General features: G+C 44.2%; 2 protein-coding genes across 4 annotated transcripts; one reads left to right on the top strand and one right to left on the bottom strand.

Annotated features, from left to right (window-relative positions):
• Positions 1-112: 112 nt before the first annotated feature.
• Positions 113-3,016, bottom strand: CFAP144 (cilia and flagella associated protein 144). The gene is made up of 4 exons (XM_056533017.1): positions 2,727-3,016; positions 1,596-1,655; positions 897-1,000; positions 113-311 (listed from the first exon to the last, which is right to left on the bottom strand). The coding sequence occupies exons 1-4, from the start codon at positions 2,872-2,874 to the stop codon at positions 198-200; spliced, it is 426 nt and encodes a 141-aa protein (XP_056388992.1). The 5' UTR covers positions 2,875-3,016; the 3' UTR covers positions 113-197.
• A 103-nt stretch (positions 3,017-3,119) lies between these two features.
• PIF1 (PIF1 5'-to-3' DNA helicase) lies at positions 3,120-16,951 on the top strand. 3 transcript variants are annotated; one of them, XM_056533015.1, is made up of 13 exons: positions 3,120-3,230; positions 5,471-6,041; positions 7,934-8,063; positions 8,231-8,356; positions 10,218-10,371; positions 10,455-10,569; positions 11,653-11,759; positions 11,985-12,124; positions 12,734-12,840; positions 13,177-13,264; positions 15,013-15,158; positions 15,240-15,431; positions 16,868-16,951. In XM_056533015.1, the coding sequence occupies exons 2-13, from the start codon at positions 5,475-5,477 to the stop codon at positions 16,904-16,906; spliced, it is 1,911 nt and encodes a 636-aa protein (XP_056388990.1). In that variant the 5' UTR covers positions 3,120-3,230; positions 5,471-5,474; the 3' UTR covers positions 16,907-16,951. The 3 variants fall into 3 exon arrangements, with proteins under 3 accessions (XP_056388990.1, XP_056388988.1, XP_056388989.1); XM_056533013.1 differs by having other exon boundaries at positions 3,190-3,299; XM_056533014.1 differs by lacking the exon at positions 3,120-3,230 and adding an exon at positions 3,508-3,629.
• The last annotated feature ends 2,100 nt before the right edge of the window (positions 16,952-19,051 follow it).

Genomic DNA, 19,051 nt, shown 5'->3' with positions numbered 1-19,051 from the left:
CGCAGCGTGCGCACACAGCGTTCGAAACTAAATGTTCCCAACACTAGCCAGTGGAGTACCCCTTTAATACAATGAGGAGACGCAGAACGAGTGATGCTGGATATTTTGTTACAGTCACATTGCTGCCTTGTCAGTGATGGGGACTACAAGTCTCAGCCATTCCAGCCTCATGGAGTGCAGGTTATTTCCATCACTCCTCACTGTAGGTTGACGCTCTGCTCTTTCAGCTTCCAGGCCGACTCCATATACGCTGTGATCTCCGTCTTCTGGCGATGATGATGCAGCCGTCCGTCTGTCCGGTCCATGCTGATCTGAGAAGGTGAAGGTATGAGATGGATTCACACTACCGAAATCCGCTCCGCTGCAAAGTGCACACTATGGAATTTTAGAAGCATTTCGCTGCCCAAAAAAATTCTTGTTAGGCTGCATTCACACCGCGATTGCAGACTACGATTGCCGGATCCAGCTGGAGGAGGGGAAAACCGGGCTCTCCTGTACCCAAGCCGGATCGGCGCAGAAATCCATTCACTTTAATGAGCCAAACAGTGACTCTGGTCGGCTCATTTCTGCCCCGTATCCGGACCTAAAACCGTAGTATACTATGGTTTTAGGTCCGGTCACAAAACCGGATACGGGGCAGAAATTAGCTGACCGGAGTCACTGACTCAGGTCGGCTCATTAAAGTGAATGTATTTCAGCACCGGTCCAGCTGGAGTACAGGAGCGCCCACTCTTCCCCCTCCTCCAGCCGGATCCGGCCCCCATAGTCTGCAATCGTGGTGTGACTGCAGCCTAAGTCTATGGGGCAGGACTGATTCAGGTTGCACTTGGAATTCCCCTGGGGTGAACCTAGCCCAACCCTTATGCCTCCCTCCAGGGACCGAGCTGAGGACTTACCAGGGGCCGGGTGATCCATCCGATCTCTTGGTTCGTGGTTTGCGGCTCGCTGTATTTTTTGGTTGGTTCCAAAGCCGCGTGATGAATTATAGTCAGAAAGTTTTCTGTGAATAAGTTTAAAAAAAAAAAATTGTCAATAGTAGTTTCTAAGGTTCACACTTTTGCAGCTTATTTTATTTTGTAGATAAAACAATCCATATGTCATGAAAATAAAGTTAATCTCTGCAGTCAGTGAATGGAACATTGGTGGACTAAGGGCCTTTAATAAGCGTGATCTTATAGATTGGCACTCATTAAATGAGCCTTTACGTGGCTTAACTTTCGTGTAATTAACTAAAAATAAATATTAAAGGGGTTCTCCGGTGCTTACACATCTTATCCCCTATCCAAAGGATAGGGGATAAGATGCCTGATCGCGGGAGTCCCGCCGCTGGGGACCCCCGGGATCTTGCACGCGGCACCCCGTTTGTAATCAGTCCCCGAAGCGTGTTCGCTCCAGCTCTGATTACTGACTACCACAGGGCCGGTGGCATGTGACGTCAAGCCTCCGCCCCCATGTGACATCACATCCCCCGCGATCAGGCATCTTATCCCCTATCCTTTGGATAGGGGATAAGATGTTTAAGCACAAAAGAACTCCTTTAAATTATACAAGGAAAAAGTATAAAGAATATCTATAAGATAAAAAATCTTCTGTACCATCGGCGGTCTCGTTCTGGTTCTCATGCCACGCCATCGGCTTCCCAGTCACCGCGTGCACTGCAACAAAGAAGAAACAATGGAGGGTGAGATCAGCGTCTTCAGCCATAATGACATTTATCAAGCAAGTTAGTTAATATTTTTTTTAGTAAAAATGTTGCACCTGCGATTACGCAATTTTTCGTGCTACATTTTGACTGGAAAGCGAGAAAAGCAAGTTTTCCAAAACTTAACTACGAAGTAATAATTTTAAAATGGACTACGGGTAGTCAGGTATTAACTGCGACAGTCACAACTGCGCAAAAAAAAGTCGCAACAAGGTTAAAAATTGATTAAATTTACTCCAGCTCAAACATGGAGCAGAAAAAGCTACAACCAAAGTAAAAAAGGAAAAATTGCTTACGTGAAAGAAAATGATCAACAGGCTGAAAGCAGATGATAAATAAGTCGCACATAAGCAAAAAAAAAAGTAAAGAAAAAAAATTACTAAAAAAAGGAAAACAAGCAAATATTGATAAATGTCCCTCATTGTGTCTGCAGAAAATGAACAGATCTGATGTTTGTGGCCAAAACGCCTCAATCTGTTCTCTACATTTATGTTTTTGTGGCGTCTAATATGAAGAAATAAAGATCTGATTGTAAAGAAGTCGCCGTTCTGGGATTTTTATTATTTTTTCTGGGATTTTTTATTATTTTTGGCATCTGTGCACAGCGAGGATCCTGCACGGCTGAGAGCGGGTTTATAGGTAAAGTTATCAGAATGGTCATAGGCTGAAATGTAGAGATCAACGGCTGATGCAGAACTACAACTCCCAGCATGCCGGGGCAGCAGGGTGCTTCCAGTTGTTGTAGAACTACAACTCCCAGCATGCCTGGCCAACAAGTGTGCCTCCAGCTGTCTCATAATTACAACTCCCAGGCCAACCAGTGTGCCTCCAGCTGTTTCAAAACTACAACTCCGTGCTGGGAGTTGTAGTTTTTCAACAGCTGGAGGTCCCCAATTCTCAGCATTGGCCCCTCATCGCCTTATCATGTCACCAGATAAGGTTGTGTTCACACGGTGCGTTTCTGATGCGGTTTGTGCACCGTGTAAACAGCCCCTAAGGCCTCGCGGCTGATCGGATACATTACTCCTATGATTGGGGTTGATGCTGAACTCGGTGATCAGCCTCTGGGTGCGGTTCTCCTTGCGGATCGTCTCCCGGTGGATGGCGTTCAGAGACACCTCGTCCCTCGGAGCTTTCTCCCGCTGCTGCCCCGTTGCCGCCGCCGCCATCATCCTCCGGTTACCGCTGCTGGAATTGTGCGTCCTGTTTCCAAGGAAACGAATGAGGCCCCTGCAGACTGTCTAGGCCGAGCCTGCGCCGGTGTGTGCGGTTACCATGGACACCGAGGCCCCTCCGCGTCCTGTCCTCCCTATGCCTGAGAGCCTAGAAGGGTCAAGGGTGGTTTCTATGGCGACTATGTAACGCTGTGCACAGAGCACACCACGTGATTGTGCTGAAACCGAGTCAGGTCCCCGACGGGCTGTCCGCGTGAGCGCCTGATGCAATGAACTATTGATCAGTGATACCGAAAATACCATATACTTGGCTGACTTATCATAACATCAGTCAGGGCTCTGCACGGTGTCAGGTAGGGGACGCCATTCTTCAGGAGTTAGTCGTAAATGAGGGGTTCAATAGCCAAGATTTGTAAATATAGGTAAGCATGGTTTTCCCAAAACAAAGATGGACGCCGCGGCATCTGGGACGAGTCATGTGATAATAACACCCTTGGTCTGTTAACGGCTCTACAGGCGTGACGTCACTGCGACGCTATTGGCTAATTCTTTAAATGTCCGGTCTCTGATTGGCTGCTTCTCTGTGCCGGTAAATTTGAAAGTTTGTTTCGCGTTTAATGTGGAGTCCGGAGGAAGCAAAGAGGATCTGAGCCGGAGGGAGCGGAGAATCCGGGACACTGCGGCGGGATCAGAGAGGAGAGGATCCGGGACACTGGGATCAGATAGCCGGAGCCTTCACTTACACCAACAAGGTACATGCGGTAGATGAGATCAGTGAATAATGGTGACTGGTATATAATGTATCCTTCACTGATACACTGTAACGAAGGTGTCATTCATATAATTCTAATGTAAGATGCGATCCTCTGTATACATTGCATGGAGGGTGGGATCTCCTGTAGCAGTGGTCTCCAACCTGCGGACCTCCAGATGTTGCAAAACTACAACTCCCAGCATGCCCGGACAGCCAACGGCTGTCCGGGCATGCTGGGAATTGTAGTTTTGCAACAGCTGGAGGTCCGCAGGTTGAAGACCTCTGTCCTATAGGTTGTGTTTAATTACAGATGATTTACATACGGCAGTGATTTCTGAACAGCTGCACCAAAACTACAACTCCCAGCATAACCGGACAGCCAAAGGCATACTGGGAGTTGTAGTTTTGCAACAGCTGGAGACACACTGGGAAAAATTAGATAGAAAAAACACTGGATTAGATAGAAGATTAATTCCCTGTATATATTGTGCACTCATCCTACTCATTAGAGGGGTATGTGTGTGTATATATATATATATATATATATATATATATATATATATATACAATTATACTGTATCATATCAGGCACACGCACCATCACGAGTCATCCAGTGCCGTCTATTATATTACAGATCAACTGCATTCATGTTTCATTGCCGTTGTTAAGGATGGGTTAATGTGCAGCCTTAATCTGTGCGTGACTACCGCTGTACTATTTTTCCGAGTGACGGCGTAAGAAAATTCACACCAGGCCAGGTTGGTATGAGTCCCCTCCTCGGTGTTGACTCCAGGGAGTTCTATTATTTTTTTTATTTTTTATTACAGGAAGTAAATTTGGTTTTTACATTTGGAAAAAGGAGGGTTAGTTATGACATCACAATTGGCATGTTACATTTTGATTGGTTGTTCGATTATTGTGTCCGTATATATTAGCATATCTAGTGTCCATTCGTTTATTGGCAGAAGTTCTCTGTTCGTCAGATGTTTAGTCTTTCTACTCCCACATTGAGTCATTTTCAAGGCCTATATTCATAGTCACGAGCAGATAGCATTCTGATGTATATGGGTTAACGGGTAGGTAACGGATATATTTTTCCAGCAGCAATGGCATTTTAGTATTAGTATATTGATCAGTCATTAGAAATATAAGGGTCATCCCTATCACTGTAACTGGGTCATGTGAACACCAACCTGACCAACAGACAATCAGTGTTTAATGCATTAGAAGAAATGGTCAGTCCTGGGACAACTGACTTCTTGGGAACCACAGATCAAATAGCTCCTGGCAGCTCCCATACCCTCCCTCCAGCTCTATATGTATACTGCTGCTATCTCTATGGGATCAGGCTATATAGTAGTTATACACCTCCCCTCCAGCTCTCTGTATACTGCTGATGCTATCTCTATGGGATCAGGATATATAGTAGTTATACACCTCCCCTCTAGCTCTCTGTATACTGCTGCTGCTCTCTATGGGATCAGGATATATAGTAGTTATACACCTCCCCTCCAGCTCTCTGTATACTGCTGCTCTCTATGGGATCAGGATATATAGTAGTTATACACCTCCCCTCTAGCTCTCTGTATACTGCTGCTGCTCTCTATGGGATCAGGATATATAGTAGTTATACACCTCCCCTCCAGCTCTCTGTATACTGCTGCTCTCTATGGGATCAGGATATATAGTAGTTATACACCTCCCCTCTAGCTCTCTGTATACTGCTGCTGTCTACCTGGGATCAGGATATAGAGTAGTTACATACCTCCCCTCCAGCTCTATCTATATACTGCTGCTGGAAGATAATGGTAACCATGGCTTTTTTTTTCTCTTCTCAGGAAGATGAATGTGACCAACCACTTGTCCGCGGAGATCCAGAGCAGCGTCACCATTGAATATCTGAACTCCTCCGGACAGGCCATGAAGCGTAAGGTTATCCGTAACGCCTTCACCTCGCTGGGACGCAATGAGTTCCGGGAGCTGGTGCTGAAGGTCAGTGACGGGAAGTTACCTCAGAACTTCATCCTGAAGCAGATCCAGATCTTCACCCGCTTCATCCGAGATGGTAAAAGCTCCATCGTGCTGCAGCCGGAGAACATCCAACTGCTGATCTCTAACTGCCCCTCCGACCAGCTGAAGCATTTCATGAAGACCCTGATGATAAAACACGAAGCGGCGAAGAGCAAGAAGCCGGTGAATGAGCGCATGCGCCTGCTGTCAGGGCTCCCACGTATGTTTGAGACCATCAGCCCCGTACAGAAGAAGGACGTGGAGCAGGCGAACGAAATGCGAGCAAAAGTCAATAACCAGACGCCTCTGAAGGGCAAAGGGCTGAGTAACCGGGGAGGGAACGGCGCGAACCGATGCCAACAGAAACGGCCGAGGACGGAGTCATCAGAGAACAGTCTGGTAAGTTATACTCCAGAGCTGCACTCACTATTCTGCTGGTGAGGTCACTGTGTACACACATTACATTACTTATCCTGTACTGATCCTGAGTTATATCCTGTATTATACTCCAGAGCTGTACTCACTATTCTGCTGGTGAGGTCACTGTGTACATACATTACATTACTTATCCTGTACTGATCCTGAGTTATATCCTGTATTATACTCCAGAGCTGTACTCACTATTCTGCTGGTGAGGTCACTGTGTACATACATTACATTACTTATCCTGTACTGATCCTGAGTTATATCCTGTATTATACTCCAGAGCTGTACTCACTATTCTGCTGGTGAGGTCACTGTGTACATACATTACATTACTTATCCTGTACTGATCCTGAGTTATATCCTGTATTATACTCCAGAGCTGTACTCACTATTCTGCTGGTGAGATCACTGTGTACATACATTACATTACTTATCCTGTACTGATCCTGAGTTATATCCTGTATTATACTCCAGAGCTGTACTCACTATTCTGCTGGTGAGATCACTGTGCACATACATTACATTACTTATCCTGTACTGATCCTGAGTTATATCCTGTATTATACTCCAGAGCTGTACTCACTATTCTGCTGGTGAGATCACTGTGTACGTACATTACATTACTTATCCTGAACTGATCCTGAGTTATATCCTGTATTATACCCCAGAGCTGCACTCACTATTCTGCTGGTGAGGTCACTGTGTACATACATTACATTACTTATCCTGTACTGATCCTGAGTTATATCCTGTATTATACCCCAGAGCTGTAATCACTATTCTGCTGGTGAGGTCACTGTGTACATACATTACATTACTTATCCTGTACTGATCCTGAGTTATATCCTGTATTATACCCCAGAGCTGTACTCACTATTCTGCTGGTGAGGTCACTGTGTACATACATTACATTACTTATCCTGTACTGATCCTGAGTTATATCCTGTATTATACCCCAGAGCTGTACTCACTATTCTGCTGGTGAGATCACTGTGTACATACATTACTTATCCTGTACTGATCCTGAGTTATATCCTTTATTATACTCCAGAGCTGTACTCACTATTCTGCTGGTGAGATCACTGTGTACATACATTACTTATCCTGTACTGATCCTGAGTTATATCCTGTATTATACTCCAGAGCTGCACTCACTATTCTGCTGGTGAGATCACTGTGTACATTACATTACATTACTGATCCTGAGTTATATCCTGTATTATACTCCAGAGCTGTACTCACTATTCTGCTGGTGAGGTCACTGTGTACATACATTACATTACTTATCCTGTACTGATCCTGAGTTATATCCTGTATTATACTCCAGAGCTGCACTCACTATTCTGCTGTATAGAGGTCACTGTGTATATACATTACATTACTTATCCTGTACTGATCCTGAGTTATATCCTGTATTATACTCCAGAGCTGTACTCACTATTCTGCTGGTGGGGTCACTGTGTACATACATTACATTACTTATCCTGTACTGATCCTGAGTTATATCCTGTATTATCCTCCAGAGCTGTACTCACTATTCTGCTGGTGAGGTCACTGTGTACATACATTACTTATTCTGTACTGATCCTGAGTTATATCCTGTATTATACTGCAGAGCTGTACTCACTATTCTGCTGGTGGGGTCACTGTGTACATACATTACATTACTGATCCTGTACTGATCCGGAGTTATATCCTGTATTATACTGCAGAGCTGTACTCACTATTCTGCTGGTGGGGTCACTGTGTACATACATTACATTACTGATCCTGTACTGATCCGGAGTTATATCCTGTATTATACTCCAGAGCTGCACTCACTATTCTGCTGGTGGGGTCACTGTGTACATCTCATTTTATTCTAGATTTCGGAGCTCCGCCCCAGTAAGAAGCCCGCTCTGTCTATGCCCCGGCAGCTGCAGCTCTCCACCGAGCAGTCCACGATTCTTAGCACCATCCTGAGCGGGAGGAACGTTTTCTTCACGGGAAGCGCAGGTCAGGGGTCGCGATACTTGACTTTTTATTTTTCGTAGTAAATCTGATTAGTCACTTGATTCTATCATTTTGTTCTTTTGGGAACAGCCTGCAGTGTAAAGAATAGAGGTTTTTATAATATATATAATGTATAGGTAACGTCTCTTCTCGTGTTTCCTTATTCCCAGGCACAGGGAAGTCGTACCTCCTGAAGAGGATTGTTGGGGCGCTGCCTCCTAAAAGCACTTATGCCACCGCGAGTACAGGGGTAGCGGCCTGTCACATCGGGGGCACCACACTACACGCTTTTGCAGGTGAGGAACTCCTATTCCATATTCTGCCTCAATGTACCGATAGATATCTAAGATGGCCTATAGGGGGAGCCAGACTAATGCAAATGATCATTATTTTTTTTTTTTACTGTGCTACAAAATCTTTTCTTCCCAACACAGCCATTGAACATTGTTTTCCAACCCGGGTGCCTCCAGCTGTTGCAAAACTACAACTTCCAGCATGCCCGGACAGCAAACGGCTGTCCGGGCATGCTGGGAGTTGTAGTTTTGCAACAGCTAGAGGCACCCTGGTTGGCAAATCTGGCCATAGACTAATTATTATTATTATTATTATTATTATTATTAAAGGAGTAGTCCAGTGGTGACTCAGTGGTTTACAACTTATCCCCTATCTTAAGGATAGGGGATAAGTTGCAGATCGCGGGGGGTCCGACCCCTGGGGCCCACCGCAATCTCCTGTACGGAGCCCCGACAGCCCGCGGGAAGGGGGCGTGTCGACCTCCGCACGAAGCGGCGGCCGACACGCCCCCTCAATACAACTCTATGGCAGAGCCGAAGCGCTGCCTTCGGCAATCTCCGGCTCTGCCATAGAGATGTATTGAGGGGGCGTGTCGGCCGCCGCCTCGTGCGGGGGTCGACACCCGCTATCTCGGCGGAGAGCCGGGGGCCCGTACAGAGAGATCGCGGGGGGCCCCAGCGGTCGGACCCCCCGCTATCTCAAACTTATCCCCTATCCTTAGGATAGGGGATAAGTTTTTCACCACTGGACTACCCCTTTAATTTTTTAATTTTTTGCTACCTTCAACCACCACTAGAGGGAGCTCACTGCATACAAGTTTCAGATTAGTTCCCCCCTGGTGGTGGTTGCAGGGAGAATGAAAAAATGTGTTTCTGCCTTATCGAACTTGGATGCAATGAGCCCCCTCTAGTGGTGATTTCAGGCAGAAACAATTTATTCATTCTCACTGCCACCACCACTAGAGGGAGCTGTTATCAAACTTGTATGCTGTGAACTTACCCTAGTGGTGGTTGCAGGGAGAATGAGAATATTGTTTCTGCCTGCAATTGCCACTAGAGGGAGCTGACTGCACACTAGTTTCATAACGGCTCCCCCTAGTGGTGGTGGCAGGGAGAATGAGAACTTTCAACCTGCAGTAACCACTAGGTGGAGCTGTTTTAAGACCTGTATGCATTCAGCATCCTCTAGTGGTGGTTGCAGGCAAAACAATATTCTCATTCTCCCTGCAAACACCACTAGGGGGAGTTGTTATCAAACTTGCATTCAGTAAGCTCCCCCTAGTGGTAGTTGCAAGAAGGAGATTCTTTCTGCTTTCAACCACCACTAGGTGGAGCAGTTATCAATCTTGTACCCTGTGAGCTCCACTAGTTGTTAGAGATGAGCAAACTTACAGTAAATTCGATTCGTCACAAACTTCTCGGCTCGGCAGTTGATGACTTATCCTGCATAAATTAGTTCAGCTTTCAGGAGTTCCGGTGGGCTGGAAAAGATGGATACAGTCCTAGGAAAGAGTCTCCTAGGACTGTATCCACCTTTTCCAGCCCACCGGAGCACCTGAAAGCTGAACTAATTTATGCAGGAAAAGTCATCAACTGCTGAGCCGAGAAGTTCGTGACGAATCGAATTTACTGTAAGTTCGCTCATCTCTACTAGTGGTGTTTGCAGGAAAAAATAAATACAATTTTTTATATATATATATATATATATATATATATATATATATATATATATATTAAAATGTATATTAATATATTTTATATTTTTATTATATATATTATATTTTTTTTATTTAATATATTATAAATACATTTTTTTTTATGGTATGGTTGGCCTGTTTGTCGCTCACCACATTCTTGGTTTTAGGGATCGGTTCGGGGAAGGCTCCTCTGGAGCAGTGTATAGAGTTGGCCAAGAGGCCGGGGGTCCGTCAGCACTGGATCAGTTGCCGACACCTGATCATCGACGAGATCTCTATGGTGGAAGGGGAATTCTTCGACAAGCTGGAGGCCGTGGCCAGGTATAGATGTCCCTCAGTCGAGGCTCTGGCTGTAGGGTCAGGGTTGGAGGGTGAATGTTCATCCACAATGTCTCCTCTGACAGGGCGGTCCGCGGGAAGGACGAGCCCTTTGGTGGGATCCAGCTCATCGTCTGCGGAGATTTCCTGCAGCTTCCGCCGGTGACTCAAGCCTCAAGTCAGACAAAGTTCTGCTTCCAGGTGGGGATCGGATACAGGGTCAGACTAATTCCTACATGATGGCGGCTGAAATGATGCATTGTGGTCCAGAAATTCAGGCGTATAGGGTTAAGTATGATAACAGCTCCCCCTAGTGGTGGTTGAAGGGACAATTGGGTAATAAAATTCTTTCTGCCTTCAACCACCACTAGGGGGAGCGGTTATGAAACTTGTATACATTGAGCTCCCCCTAGTGGTTTTCACAGGCAGAAATAATATTCTTATTCTCCTTGGAACCACCACTAGGCGGAGCTGTTATAAAGCTTGTATACAGTGAGCTCCTACTAATGGTAATTACAGACAGAAACAATATTCTTCTTCTCCCTGCAACCACCATAGGTGGAGCTCTTATCAAACTTGTTATGTTTTATTTATTTTTTGCTATGGTTGTTCTGGTCTTTGTCGCTCACTGTAGTCTTGGTTTTAAGAGAAAGAAGCCATCAAAGCAGTAAATTATTTATTTCTATGGAAAAAAAAAATCATCTTAATCCTTCCAGTACTTATCAACTGCTGTATGCTCCACAGGAAGTTCTTTTCTTTTTGAGTTTCCTTTCTGTCTGACCACAGTGCTCTCTGCTGACATCTCTATCCATTTTAGGAACTGTCCAGAGCAGGATAGGTTTTCTATGGGGATTTGCTCCTACTCTGGACAGTTCCTAAAATGGACAGAGGTGTCAGCAGAGAGCACTGTGGTCAGACAGAAAGGAAATTAAAAAAAGAAAAGAACTTCCTCTGGAACATACAGCAACTGATAAGTACTGGAAGGATTAAGATTTTTGAATAGAAGTAATTTACAAATCTTTCCTGGCAGCAGTTATTCATTTATTTATAATTTTTTCCAGTGGAGTACCCCTTTAAAGGGGAAAAAGCCATTAGAGCAGTGGTCTCCAAACTGTGGACCTGCAAATGTTGCAAAACTACAACTCCCAGCATGCCCGGACAGCCGTTGGCTGTCCGGGCATGTTGTGAGTTGTAGTTATGCAATACTTGGATTGGCTGTCTGGGCATGCTGGGAGTTGTAGTTCACTGCATTAGATGTAATTTCTCACGTGTTCCGCTCCACAGGCCAAAAGCTGGAGGAGATGCATCCACCTGACCATGGAGCTGACGGCGGTGCGGAGACAGACCGACAAGAGGTTCATCTCTCTGCTGCAGGCCATTCGTCTGGGCAGGTGAGGAAGGGACGGCTGTGGGTGAATTTATTGTTGTGGCACTATAACCCCCAGCATGCCTCGAAACTTGGTAAAGTCCCTGGCTTGCTGGTGCTTGTAGTTCCTCAGCAGCTTGCAGAAATTTGTAACGACTGACTGCGTCCTATCAGTCTGATCCCCGGACATCATAGGGTGGTTGCGCTGGACACTGGATTTTACACCGTTGCGATGATTTTTCCCCCTCAGGTGCACGGAAGAGGTGACCAGACAACTCCTACTGACCGTCAACAACAAGATCGAGCGGGACGGGATCCTGGCCACCCGGCTGTGCACCCACAAGGACGACGTAGACCTGACCAACGATCGGAGGCTACAGCAACTACCTGGTATGGCTCCCCGTCTTATTGGAGCTGCAAGGGTTAAAGGCGCACGACTACAGGGACTGTTTGTAGTCTGTAACCGTAGAGACACGTGGGGGTCTGCATTGTAACTGTATACAAAAATGGTAGAACTGTAGCTGCACTCATCTCTATGATCACAGAAAAAAACTGTCCATACAGTTACAGCTGCACAGTCCTCTCTATCCCCTCCCTGCACTCATCTCTATGATCATAGAGAGAACTGTGTGGTCATATAGTTACAGCTGCACAGTCCTCTCTGTCCCCTCCCTGCACTCATCTCTATGATCATAACGAGGACTGTGTCCATACAGTTACAGCTGCACAGTTCTCTCTATCCCCTCCCTGCACTCATCTCTATGATCATAACGAGGACTGTGTCAACACAGTTACAGCTGCACAGTCCTCTATCCCCTCCCTGCACTCATCTCTATGATCATAACGAGGACTGTGTCAACACAGTTACAGCTGCACAGTCCTCTATCCCCTCCCTGCACTCTGTCTTTTTTAAGCTCAGGGGAAGCTAGTCTGTACCAGGTGGCACATTATATTATTCTTATAATGCTTATACCTGGGATGCTTTGTTCTGTGGTGCAGGGGAGATGCAGCAGTACGACGCCCTGGACAGTGACCCGATGCTTGTGAAGACTGTGAACGCGCAGTGTCCGGTCGGGGAGAAGATCCTTCTGAAGAAAGGTGCTCAGGTGAGATCAGAAGCCGGGACTGTGAGGTCCATGTAGATCACGGCGGCCATAGTGCTGGACAAGCAGAAATCTCTACAGACTGTGCACGGAGTTGCTTTCTTACGATAACAGCGCTACACCTATATACAGGTTGCTTGTGGTATTGCAGCTCTGCTTCATTGGAGTTGAGGTGTAATACCATACATAGCCTGTGGACAGGTGTGGCGCTGTTAACAATTATTACTGCAGATTTAGATGTGAATGGAGACAAATGAACTGTGATGAACAATGTTCTTACCCGACTATGCGCCCGTCCTGGAGACTTCACTTCCTCCTCATTCTCCTCTGACGTTGCAGGTGATGCTGACCAAGAATCTGGACGTCGCTCGCGGTTTGGTGAACGGCGCGCGAGGAGTCGTCGTTGGGTTCGACGGAGCCGGAAAACGTAAGTGATCAGACAGAGGAGAAATGAATGAGAAGGCGCCATGTATATTCCATGTAGGAATACAATGTATACAATATTATAAAGCAGATTATTGGGGGGGGGGGGGGAAACAATAGAAAAGGGGCTCTAGGACCCTGAATATAAGATGAGATACAGTTAGAAGTACACTACCTATAAGTAGCCTCTGAGTCTTATATAAGGCAGGGAGAAGCACTATCATGCCCTTTAGTGGCAAGATCCAGTGTTTTCCCTATGGTGTGTTTCCAGCTGTTGTAAAACTACAACTCCCAGCATTCTCAGTCTCCAGGACTTAAAGGGGTACTCCACTGGAAAAAAAAAATCTGAAAATCAACTGGTGCCAGAACGTTAAACAGATTTGTAAATTACTTCTATTACAAAGTCTTAAAGGGGTTATCCAGGAAATACTTTTTTATATATATCAACTGGCTCCAGAAAGTTAAACAGATTTGTACATTACTTCTATTAAAAAAATCTTAATCCTTTCAGTACTTATGAGCTTCTGAAGTTAAGGTTGTTCTTTTCTGTCTAAGTGCTCTCTGATGACACGTGTCTCGGGAACCACCCAGTTTAGAAGAGGTTTGCTATGGGGATTTGCTTCTAAACTGGGCGGTTCCCAAGACACGTGTCATCAGAGAGGACTTAGACAGAAAAGAACAACCTTAACTTCAGAAGCTCATAAGTACTGAAAGGATTAAGATTTTTTTTATAGAAGTAATTTACAAATCTGTTTAACTTTCTGGAGCCAGTTGATATATAAAGAAGTTTTTCCCTGGAATACCCCTTTAATCATTTCAGTACTTATCAGCTGCTGTATGATCCACAGGAAGTTCTTTTCATTAAAAATGTCTTTCCAGTCTGACCACAGTGCTCTCTGCTGACACCTCTGTCCGTATCAGGAACTGTCCAGAGCAGGAGAGGTTTTCTATGGGGATTTGCTCCTACTCTGTACAGTTCCTGACATGGACAGAGGTGTCAGCAGAGAGCACTGTGGTCAGACAGAAAAGAAATTCAAAAATAAAATAACTTCCTGTGGAGCATACAGCAGCTGATAAGTACTGGAAGGATTAAGATTTTTAAATAGAAGTAATTTACAAATCTGTTTAACTTTCTGGCACCAGTTGATTTAGAAAAAAAATGTTTTCCAGTGGAGTACCCCTTTAAGAGAGGAAACCTCTAGGGAACCGTGGCTAAAGAATTGCTATTCCCTCAGGCTTAGAGCGGTGTTTGCCAACTAGTGTGTTTTCCAGCTGTTGCAAAACTACTACTCCCAGCATGCCCGGACAGCCAAAGGCTGTCCGGGCATGCTGGGAGTAGTAGTTTTGCAACAGCTGGAGACTCCACTTCCAATGCTAGATTCCACCTTACCTCCCATGATCTGCTGCATTAGTCGTCTTCTCTAGAGATGAGCGAACTTAAAGTAAATTCGATTCGTCACGAACTTCTCAGCTCGGCGGTTGCTGACTTTTCCTGCATAAATTAGTTCAGCTTTCCGGTGCTCTGGTGGGCTGGAAAAGGTGGATACAGTCCTAGGAAAGTCTCCTAGGACTGTATCCACCTTTTCCAGCCCACAGGAGCACCGGAAAGGTGAACTAATTTATGCAGGAAAAGTCGTCAACTGCCGAGCCGAGAAGTTCGTGACGAATCGAATTTACTGTAAGTTCGCTCATCTCTAGTCTTCTCTTTAATAGCTTCGCTGATACATTGTAACGTCATGTATCTTCCTTCAGCTCTGCCCAAAGTCCGTTTCCTGTGCGGGGTCACGGAGGTCATGAAGCCGGAGCGCTGGGTCATCAAAGCTAATGGTGGGGTCTTCCTGAGTCGGCAGCAGTTGCCCCTGAAGCTGGCCTGGGCCATCTCCATACACAAGAGTCAGGTATGTTCCCCCCCCCCCCCCCCAACACCTGAGGGGACACAACATGGCCGATGGTTGATTCTAACACTTCCCGCACTACAGGGGATGACGCTGGACTGTGTGGAGATCTCCCTGTCCCGTGTGTTTGAGAGCGGCCAGGCCTACGTAGCGCTCTCCAGGGCTCGCAACCTAGAGGGGCTCCGGGTCATGGACTTCGATCCAAAGGCGGTGAATGCGAACCCATATGTTCTCCAATTCTATGCCAGACTGAAGAAGGAGCGAGCGCTGTACCAGGTGAGAGACACAAGGGGGCAGTATTATAGTAGTTATATTCTTGTATATAGGAGCAGTATTATAGTAGTTATATTCTTGTATATAGGAGCAGTATTATAGTAGTTATATTCCTGTATATAGGAGCAGTATTATAGTAGTTATATTCCTGTCTATAGGAGCAGTATTATAGTAGTTATATTCCTGTATATAGGAGCAGTATTATAGTAGTTATATTCTTGTATATAGGGGCAGTATTATAGTAGATATATTCTTGTCTATAGGAGCAGTATTATAGTAGTTAAATTCTTGTATATAGGAGCAGTATTATAGTAGTTATATTCTTGTATATAGGGGCAGTATTATAGTAGATATATTCTTGTCTATAGGAGCAGTATTATAGTAGTTAAATTCTTGTATATAGGAGCAGTATTATAGTAGTTATATTCTTGTCTATAGGAGCAGTATTATAGTAGTTATATTCTTGTATATAGGAGCAGTATTATAGTAGATATATTCTTGTATATAGGAGCAGTATTATAGTAGATATATTCTTGTATATAGGGGACAGTATTATAGTAGTTATATTCTTGTATATAGGAGCAGTATTATAGTAGTTATATTCTTGTATATAGGAGCAGTATTATAGTAGTTATATTCTTGTATATAGGAGCAGTATTATAGTAGTTATATTCTTGTATATAGGAGCAGTATTATAGTAGTTATATTCTTGTATATAGGAGCAGTATTATAGTAGTTATATTCTTGTATATAGGAGCAGTATTATAGTAGTTATATTCTTGTATATAGGAGCAGTATTATAGTAGTTATATTCTTGTATATAGGAGCAGTATTATAGTAGTTATATTCCTGTATATAGGAGCAGTATTATAGTAGTTATATTCCTGTATATAGGAGCAGTATTATAGTAGATATATTCCTGTATATAGGAGCAGTATTATAGTAGATATATTCTTGTCTATAGGAGCAGTATTATAGTAGATATATTCTTGTCTATAGGAGGCAGTATTATAGTAGTTATATTCTTGTATATAGGAGCAGTATTATAGTAGTTATATTCTTGTATATAGGGGCAGTATTATAGTAGTTATATTCTTGTATATAGGAGCACTATTATCGTAGTTATATTCTTGTATATAGGAGACAGTATTATAGTAGTTATATTCTTGTATATAGGAGCAGTATTATAGTAGATATATTCTTGTATATAGGAGCAGCATTATAGTAGTTATATTCTTGTATATAGGAGGCAGTATTATAGTAGTTCTATTCTTGTATATAGGGGGCAGTATTATAGCAGTTCTATTCTTGTATATATGGGAGCAGTATTAGTTATATTCTTGTATATAGGGGGCAGTAGCTGCTATTACAGTATACAATAGTTGATGGTCTTTTACAAAAGACTTATGTATTCTAACTTATGTCCTTTTTCCTTTCAGACCAGTCTGGATCCTTTTGTTGTGGATAAGGAGAATTGATGGTTTTTCGGTTATGTAAATATTACTGTACAGAACATACGGCACTTTTTATTTATTTATAATAAAGTTTTTTTTTACATTTGTAGACATCTTGTAGAATTTCTTGAATTGTAACTTCATATAATAAGATGGCAACATTACATCCTCCTCCGCACACTGTACGCAGCTCTCCTGCAGTCGGCCCTGTATGTGGAGACTGTAGACTAAGATCAGTGCTCAGTCTAGTGGTCACTGGTTAAGTCTCTATATAGAATAGTCGTTCCCATCCTACATGGGACTGTACAGAATAGTGCTGCACCCCTCCCCTAGGCCCACTGGCCTTATTCCAAATTCTGAATTTTACCAATATGGATTTGTTAATCTTATGTCTGTTCCGTTCAAATAGGTTATCCAGGTTTAGAAAACAGCGCCATCTTTATCCTCAGGCTTTGTGTGGTATTGCAGCTCAGTTCCATTGAAGTGAACGAAGCCAAGTCTTAATTGGCGGATCACCTCAGCCTGACCGGCCGTGCCACCGGTCTAATAGACAAGACTAGGAAAAGGAATGTCCAGCGCAGGATGAAGTCAAACAGGAACCTTATTTTGACGATCACATAGAGAACACAAACAAACACGTTTCGGGTCAAACTGGACCCTTAATCGTGGGTAAACGAAACGCATTGGTGTTTCCTTGTGCTACATGTGATTGTCAAAATAAAAGCTCCTGTTTGACTTCATCCTGCGCTCAACATTCCTGCAAGTGTGGCACTGTTTTTCTATTTCAGGATAACCCTTTAAATACTTGTGCAGATTTTCAGTGAGTGGAAGTTAAAAATCCACAACAGGTTAATTTACATGCAGAAAATGACTTGTACAAAAATATTTTTTTTAAATTTTACTTCCTATTATAGAATGCTGAACACTTGCAGTTCTCATTTTGGACACTAGGTCTAAAACTTCCTGTTTTGTCTGAGGAGGATGTTGGAAAGTGATCTGTACATTAGTGAAAGATGACACTCACAGATTAGCCTTCCCCTCCCTGTGGAATAACATGCCCAGTAAGCTTTCACATTAATAGGACAGCTTCTGTCTGTGTAGCTCATCTCTAAATGCTGTTATGCTCAGCTGCCCCCATAATAATGTACAAGAAAACCCTAAATAAAACAGCTGCAGCAGTGAGCTCACTCTTGTGACATCCACATTGCAAAATAGTGTGTGTATGCACTACATGTGACCCCCACCCTTAAGGCATTATCCAGGAATTAAACAAACAGTGACTCCTCAGCTTGAATATGGTATTACAACTCGGCTCCATTAACTTCCATGGAACTGAGCTGCAATACCACATGCAACCTGAGTACAGAGGTGGCACAGTTTTTTTGGGAAAAAGTCAGCTCGTAATTTCTAATTTTGTTTAAAGGGGAACTATACACAAAGCCCATCCTTTCCCACTCAACCTCTTTAATTGTCTAAATCAGTGTTTCCCAACCCAGTCCTCAAGGCACCAACAGTCCAGGATTTTAATTTTTCACTGTTCTATTCCAATAGAGTAACTGAAAAAACCCGGAATGTTGGTGTGCCTTGGACTCGGTTGGGAAACACTGGTCTAAATATCATTTATTAGCTACATAGAGCAGTTTTCCCTCTTGTCACATGCATGAAGTAAGGGAATTCCATCATCCAGCCATCCACTTTGTCTGTCCAAAATCCCTCTCTGAAAGCAGCCCCGACCCCCCCCCCCCCCCCCCCCCCCCGAGGTGACAGACCATGTGGTTTCTGCCCTGTACTGTTGAGTCATTCTCCCTTTGGTGATGAGAACTGGGAGGTGTGTGCAGCCTCAACCAATCAGACACTGAACCTCTCTCTGCTGCTGCTCAAAGCCAGAGGGTGGGGGCTGCTCTCAAAGAGGAAACGGGCATGCAGAGCTGCAATGATTGCTGGGAGATGTAGGGAAGGATGGCAAAGAATATCAAGCAGCCAGAGAAGACAACAGGGGCCACAAGAGCCATGCATATCAGGCAACATATCCAGGTAGTGCGGTGGCTCTGGAGTTTTTATTTTATAATCTATACTTTCCTGAAGTGCCCCTTTGAAGTGTTAGTCATATCATTAGGTCACTGTAGAGCAGAGTTTCACAACCAGGGTGTCTCCAGCTGTTGCAAAACT

This window comes from Hyla sarda, chromosome 7, assembly GCF_029499605.1.
Source record: "Hyla sarda isolate aHylSar1 chromosome 7, aHylSar1.hap1, whole genome shotgun sequence".
In the NCBI taxonomy this organism is placed as follows: domain Eukaryota; kingdom Metazoa; phylum Chordata; class Amphibia; order Anura; family Hylidae; genus Hyla; species Hyla sarda.
This window is presented reverse-complemented; position numbering and strand designations above follow the sequence as displayed.

Coding starts and splice junctions, on each gene's coding strand:
- CFAP144 (XM_056533017.1), bottom strand. CDS start 2,874: ATGATGGCGGCGGCGGCAACGGGGCAGCAGCGGGAGAAAGCTCCGAGG. Junction 1,656..2,726: donor CATCAACCCCAATCATAGGA/GTAATGTATCCG, acceptor TCTTTGTTGCAG/TGCACGCGGTGACTGGGAAG. Junction 312..896: donor GATGGATCACCCGGCCCCTG/GTAAGTCCTCAG, acceptor TCACCTTCTCAG/ATCAGCATGGACCGGACAGA.
- PIF1 (XM_056533013.1), top strand. CDS start 3,265: ATGAGGGGTTCAATAGCCAAGATTTGTAAATATAG. Junction 10,570..11,652: donor AGACAAAGTTCTGCTTCCAG/GTGGGGATCGGA, acceptor TCCGCTCCACAG/GCCAAAAGCTGGAGGAGATG. Junction 15,159..15,239: donor TCTCCATACACAAGAGTCAG/GTATGTTCCCCC, acceptor CCCGCACTACAG/GGGATGACGCTGGACTGTGT.